At 42.3% G+C, this 7,132-nt stretch overlaps 1 protein-coding gene across 2 annotated transcripts; it reads left to right on the top strand.

Moving 5' to 3' along the window:
• On the top strand, positions 1-6,669 carry P2RY13 (purinergic receptor P2Y13). Of its 2 annotated transcripts, XM_040235014.1 has the most exons (3): positions 12-87; positions 548-1,262; positions 6,216-6,669. In XM_040235014.1, exons 2-3 carry the CDS (start codon positions 548-550, stop codon positions 6,239-6,241), a joined length of 741 nt encoding a protein of 246 aa, XP_040090948.1. In that variant the 5' UTR covers positions 12-87; the 3' UTR covers positions 6,242-6,669. The 2 variants fall into 2 exon arrangements, with proteins under 2 accessions (XP_040090938.1, XP_040090948.1); XM_040235004.1 differs by lacking the exon at positions 6,216-6,669 and having other exon boundaries at positions 1-87; positions 548-3,320.
• The last annotated feature ends 463 nt before the right edge of the window (positions 6,670-7,132 follow it).

The following is a 7,132-nucleotide window of genomic DNA, read 5'->3' as shown; positions in this document are numbered from 1 at the left end:
ATTTGCTTCATATGCCTTTCATGGGCTGAACTAATGACTGCCTCGATCGATCGGAAGACACTGAGCTGAGTTTCCCTCCAAACAAAGGTGAATTTCAATTGTTATTATGAGTGGCTTGCTTATAAACGATAGAATATTTTCAAGGGGGAAAAATGCTTTAAGTTTAACATTCTATAAACCATAGATTATAAGCACAGACAATGACACAATGTACAGCAATGCAACATGGATACTTTTACCTCTTAGCCAGTTTTATTTTACTGCCAGGTTAATTAAAAGTAGAACCTGTGAATGGGGTAGAGTCTGTTATTTGGATTTCATCAGGGTGTGAAAGTAATGGGACTGTTAATTAAGTACCAAAACTGTACTATGGGCTTTAAAAATGCTAGCCAGAAACAACATGTGCTTTCTCAACGGATTTATTAAATGTGATGAATAAATTTAAGGTGCAAACACGCTGCAAACCTAAAGTCTGTTTTTAACAAGGAGCATTTTGAAATCATGAAATGCTTCTTGTTTTACTTTGTGTATATGTTTTTTTTAACAGATGACACTGGAAACCATGAATGTGACAGGGACGAAGGGCTTCAACGGGTCTGAGCGGTGCCCCCGAGACCTGAGGACAGCACAGCTGGTGTTCCCGGCCATCTACACTATTGTTTTCTTCATGGGCATCCTGCTGAACACTTTGGCCCTGTGGGTGTTCATTCATATTCCCAGCTCCTCCACCTTCGTTGTATACCTCAAAAACACTTTGGTGGCTGACTTGATAATGACATTCACGCTTCCATTTAAAATCCTCTCCGACGCTCGTCTCGGACCCTGGCAGCTCAGAGCCTTCGTGTGTCGTTTCTCTGCCGTTATCTTTTATGACACCATGTACGTGGGCATTACACTGCTGGGGCTCATAGCCTTTGACAGGTTCCTCAAGATCATCAGACCTTTCGGAAAATTCTTCGTACAGAAACCTGCTTTTGCAAAAGGGGTCTCAACCCTCATCTGGCTCTTTTTGTTCCTCCTCTCGCTGCCAAACATGATCTTGAGCAACAAGGAAGCAACACCATCTTCTGTGAAAAAGTGTGCCTCCTTAAAGGGTCCTCTGGGGCTGAGATGGCATGCAGCAGTGAATTACATTTCCCAGTTCATCTTCTGGACTGTTTTTGTCCTAATGCTTCTCTTCTATACAGTTATTGCAAAAAAGGTGTATGATTCTTACAGGAAGTCCAACAGTAAGGACAGCAAGAACAACAAAAGGCTAGAAGGTAAAGTGTTTGTTGTCGTGGCTGTTTTCTTTGTGTGTTTTGCTCCGTTTCATTTCTCCAGAATCCCATATACTCACAGTCAAACCAACAGTAGGACTGATTGCCGACTGCAAAATCAACTGTTTCTAGCTAAAGAAGCAACTCTCTTTTTGGCAGCAACTAACATTTGCATGGATCCCTTAATATATATACTCTTATGTAAAAGATTCACAGAGAGGCTACCGTGCATGAAAAGGAGACAGACTGCAGCATTCACTCAGGAAAATCATACGAGTCAGTCGGACAATATAACCCTAGGCTGATAACTTTATCATGGTTAACTATTTATTGATGAGACTTCAAATGACAATTTACTTGGAAATCAAACCTAGGCAATGAAAACAAATGGATTAGAACAAAAGTTGTGTTACTTTTTACTATACTGGTTTATAGAAAGGATCATGTCAACTTTAATTCCACTGTAATCTATTCATAAGCAGAATAAAGCCTTAGTAAGAGAAAGCACAATAGGAAGCAAATGGTGGCCACTAGAGGTCACCTTTTCAAGAGCATTCACTTCCACTTTGGAAAAGCTGTATTATGGGGAAATGTATGTTTCTAAAAACACATATTTTTTTAATATAAAAAAATATATTCCTTCACTCTAAAATGCCTCAAGTTCTTTTGCATGTAATTCAAACAACACTACTGCTTTTGTATCTCACTTGCCAATTTAAAAAACAAACAAAAAAAAAACCCAGCAACTTGCAAGTTCTTTGGTGAGAACTGAAGTTAGAGGTTGAAATGGATGCTAGATGGAAAGCCTCTGGGGAGTAGGTCAGAAAGCCCTTTGACACCAGATGAAGGTACTTCTCTTTACAATTACAAATGGCCTCTTCCCCAGTACGCCACTACGCTAGAGGAGGCACGAGCAGCATTATTAAGTCATATAAAATACCAGAATACATCCTTGGAAATCAAAGTTGCTTCAGTCAAATACATCCTAAGTGTGTACAGTTCAAGGGTAAGAATACTGTATTCTTAGCCTTTGGGATCTTCCCTCTGCCCAGCAGATACTCTAACGGTGCTTCACTATTCCACCTATTCAGCAAAGCCTTCCAGCACCTCCGCACTCTTTCTCACATCTCTGTTTGAAAACAACTACTTCTCCCACATCCGGGTAGAATCTCAGTGCAGATTTCCTATAGTTAGCAGTATTCTTGAATGCAGCCTCTAATGATGGTCAGGATTCTTTAAGAAAGGCAACATGTTTTAAAGACAGAAATATGCCATGTTTTCTTGGTATCGCCCGTGATACTTTCAACAGACAATAAATTACTAATATTTTAAATAGAATATGTCATTATGCCATTTCTTGGTATGTATATAGACAGAAATGCTGACCCACCATCAGTAATATCCATACTGGGAAATGTTTAGAGGATGATGACCTATTTGTACTTATATATCTCCGCATTTCCCCAAATCCCTTTGTGGTTTAAAAAAAAAAAAAAAAAAAACCTTAAAGTATGTTCATCTGCAATTGTGGGTGCTGATTTGTGCCTTCTAGATAAAATGTGCAAAGGAGTACTTAAGCTCTGCAGATACGCCAGTAGCTCCAATACAACCATCAGAATGTGAAGCCCACGTCTTCTTCCATGGCCCCAAAGATCCTAGCACTTGCCCGACCTTTCTAGCCTTTTCTTCTAACTGTTCTTCCATCCCTGGAACTCTCTTATATAAGTTTATAGCTATCAGAAAATGCCATGCTCCTATTTTACCCCTGTGTCAATGAACTTGTAAGTTTCCCTCTGACTCACCCAGAAAACCTTTACCCATCCATGGAACTCTAAGTTGCTGTTACTCAGTCCAAGAAATCTCATCTGGCTAGCCTCCCAACATCCCCCAAACCCAATCACTCCCTCATCTGTATGCTGTCATACCTCAAATATTGTAATGATCACATTGCTTTGTAATTACTGATTCACAGATATATCTACTCCTTTAATAACCTATGTGCACTTTTGAGGGCAGAGAGTGTGGGCGATTGTGCAATCAATAAATACTTGATAAAATATACCAAACCAAACTACCTTTATTTTTATATACCAGAAAAGCAAGAGGGAAGCCAATTCTCACTGACTTTTTACTTTTCAAAACATAACATAAATTTCTTAAAAGCTCAAGCTCTTTTTAGTTGGTCTCCTATGCATGTACACAGAAGCCGGGGAAGCGGGGGCATCCTTGGGTTCACTAGTGAATGACCAGGAAGGAAGGAGGATTACTGAACAGTACACGTATAGCTTGGGGGCCAATGTCTATCATCATTTCAATTTTAGAGCCACTGACAAAATGCTTAAGCTATGTACTGTTGGTTTTGGTTAAATAAAATTTGTAACTATAGCATATCACAATCAGCAAAACTCTAAGAAAATACTTCGAGTGCCTGATTTTCATTTGCCACAAGAATTAAGTCATAATGACTATTAGAGATGCCACTAAATCCATGTTACCTTTACTGAGTAAATTCTGTGATCATGAGCAGACTCTAAGAATGTATTATTAGTAACTGCATCTAAGCCACCCATCAAACTAGGCTTGGTGATATAACCCATGTATATTTTACATCTAAATAGTTTCAATATACACTGAATGGATATAGACAAGAAATAATATTTTAGAAATACCTTTCAAGATAAAGTTTCAGTAGCAAATCTGTCCTCCAGAGATATTTATTTATATTTCATTGCAGTAATATTATAGTCAAAAGCAGACTACCTGAGGTATACAACAAAATAATCTACCAAGAACTTAGAGAAGAGTCATCATAAAATCACATTCACAAAATGAAAAGCAACTACCTGAGAAGAACTTCCCAAACTAGCAATCAAAAATACTAAAATCTAGAAGGCTCAGAGAATGGGGCACTATACCCAGTCATTAATGACACAGAAGACAGGTGGGGGAAAAGAGCAGCTTTGGTAAACTCTGTAAGCTCATAGCACAATTAAGGGCTTTTGTAAAAATCTAAAATGTAAATATTCATACTGAATAAGGCCTTCCAAATACCCCTGATGCAGGGGAAGTAGGAGAGCGTATTGCCCCAACACAGAATTAGTCGTCGGAAACCAAGAGAAAGCACTGTAAAAAGGGAAGGAAGAGATAGAGAAGCAGCGCGAATTCCCAGCTCACAGGAGTTAGCTGGCTGATAAAGTGATTGTGACATCAACATAAAATAATTGCTCAATTCAGTTGTGTTCATCTCATCACTTCATACATTCCAGATTCATATAAATGCAGCTTGTTCCATAACTTTCTAAGGTCTGTCTTCTTTCTGAAATTCTCTCACCATCTCCCTAGGTAAACTGTATTCCTCCAGTAAGTTAACAGATCAAAGTTCACATACACTTAGATGTCACCAGTACAAAGCCTCCAAGCAGAGGAACCCATACCCAGCTGTGTGAACAGCTTAGGAAGCACATTTTGAAAAGCAGCCCTAGCGTGGAATTTACACATCATTTGAAGTGCCTAAAAACAAAACACAACATTTTAAACTTTACATGGAAACCAAACATAGGTAATATGAATATAGTACATGTGTGAAATCAGTAGTAAAACTTTAACAGGTACCAGAATCAGCTCTAAGAGTAGATCACTAGGCCTGCCCCGAGAGTTTCTGATTCACTAGGTGTGGGCTGAAAAGTGAGAAGAAGTTTCCAGGAGAGGAGATAAGGATGCTATCAATTTGGGCCACATGTTAAGAACCATAAAACACAGCACTCTTGGACACGAATGTCCAATGGTGGGATCTGTCAACAGGAGACAAACACAGCTGTTATTAAGGGAGCAGGACACATATAAGGTGACCGGCAGTGACATGAACTATGGTTACCTGGAAAGTTCGTGTCCCACTGGAGAGCGGGCATCTACTATTCAATGCCAACTGTTGGCACAGGAGGGAATTTGGGCCGAGAGTTGCTAGCTGGTAGCCACAGTGGTAGTAAAATCAGCACCAGCAACACCAAAACCAGCACACATTATCTACTATTTACTATGCACCAGGGAAGTGTGTCAAGATCTTTAAGGATACTGTTCCAATTAGCAATCCCAGGAAGCCTATCAAGTACCATGTGTGCACACTCTGCACACACAACTCTGCAATCCCATGGACTGTAGCCCACCAGGCTCCTCTGTCCATGGGGTTTCCCAGGCAAGAATACTGGAGTGGGTTGCCATTTCCTACGCCACGGGATCTTCCCGACCCAGAGATCAAACCTGCATCTCCTGCACTGCAGGTGGATTCTTTACCACTGAGCCTGGGAAGACCTATCAAGTGCCATAGTTACTGCCAATTTAGATATAAAGAAGCTGAGAAACAGAGAAGTTAAGCACCTTGCATGGAGTCAAACAGCTTGTAAGTAGCAAGGATAAGACTAATTCAGACTCTGGTTTCTGAGCTTAACCATCTATTCTTAACAACTATCAACCACAGATCTTCTAATGTTCTCAAGAGAAACCTTAAATCCAGTCTCTTCTGCCACATTACTTGTTATTTTCCCTGGTGGCTCAGATGGTAAAGCGTCTGCCTGCAATTCAGGAGACCTGGGTTTAATCCCTGGGTCAGGGAGATCCCCTAGAGAAGGAAATGGCAACCCACTCCAATGCTCTTGCCTGGAAAATTCCATCGACTGAGGAGCCTGGTAGGCTACAGTCCATGGGGTCGCAAAGAGTCAGACACGGACTAGGCGACTTCACATCACTTCACTTCCATAACCACTCCCACACTCCCTGGCCCCAGAAAAACAATACATCATGTGTGGGCCACAGCAGCCCACATACTGCCGGCTAATTATCCTTGACTTCGAAGCTAACAGGCACCTCCCAGGACCTTACATTCCTTTACTATGTGTGCGGCATATCGCTATGTATGACCTTACAAGGATCATTACCTTTCTATTTCTCACTCTATCCCAGGAGATGGACACTACAGAGCTCCCTGAAGGGGAGAAAACAAAAAAGAAAACTGAGGCACAAAGTGAACAGATCCCTTGTGCTGGTGCCCATGACCCCAGCACCAGCAGAGACAGAGCTGGGCCAGACACCCAGCGGGTGGCCTCCAGACCACCCCTGACAGAACAAGCCCAGTTCCTCCAGGGGTGACCTCAAGCCACCACTGTGACAATGATAAGGAGGGGGCTCCCAAAGACAGAGGTCTCAACACAAAAGGGTTTCGACAACCTCAGGGGTATGCACAGTTCCACCACCAGTCCCCAGAGACCTGTGGGGGCCCCTCCGGCCCTTTAGAGGAGCAACATCACAAAGCGTAGGAAGGCTGATTCATTGAGCCCATTAACCCTTCATCGTGTGCTTCATGCAGGGACCCTGGCCTCTCTGGAGGCTGCACACAGACCACCATGAATAAAAATGTGGAGCGCAGAATACGCTTAGTCACTCAGTCGTGCCCGATTCGTTGCAAGCTTTTGCACAGTAGCCTGCCAGGTTTCTTTATCCATAAGATTTTTCAAGCAAGAACACTGGAGTGGATTGCCACTGCCTTCTCCAGGGGATCTTCCCACCCAGGGACTGAAGCCGCGTTTTCTGTGTTTTGGGCATTGCAGCAGCTTCTTTACCTGTTGAGCCATCGGCTCCCAGAATAAGAGGCAGAATTAGCTCACCAAAGCAGCTCAGAGGAAAAGGCAGCTAATGCCAGATGGAGAAAGTTAGGAAAGGCTCGGAGGAGGTGGAAGTGTGAGCTGGGCCCTGATGAAGAACCAGAGCCTTTGAAAGGAGACCCTGAAGCACTCAGAGCAGTTTGGAGGAAAGTTCAGGGGCTTGGGCACTGAGCTGTGGTCCAGTGAGAGGGGCCACGGGGCCCAGGGAAGGAGGGGCTG

This window comes from Oryx dammah, unplaced genomic scaffold (genome assembly GCF_014754425.2).
Source record: "Oryx dammah isolate SB20612 unplaced genomic scaffold, SCBI_Odam_1.1 HiC_scaffold_2, whole genome shotgun sequence".
Taxonomy (NCBI): domain Eukaryota; kingdom Metazoa; phylum Chordata; class Mammalia; order Artiodactyla; family Bovidae; genus Oryx; species Oryx dammah.
The sequence above is the reverse complement of the archived record's forward strand: the minus strand, read 5'-3'. Positions and strand labels throughout refer to the sequence as shown.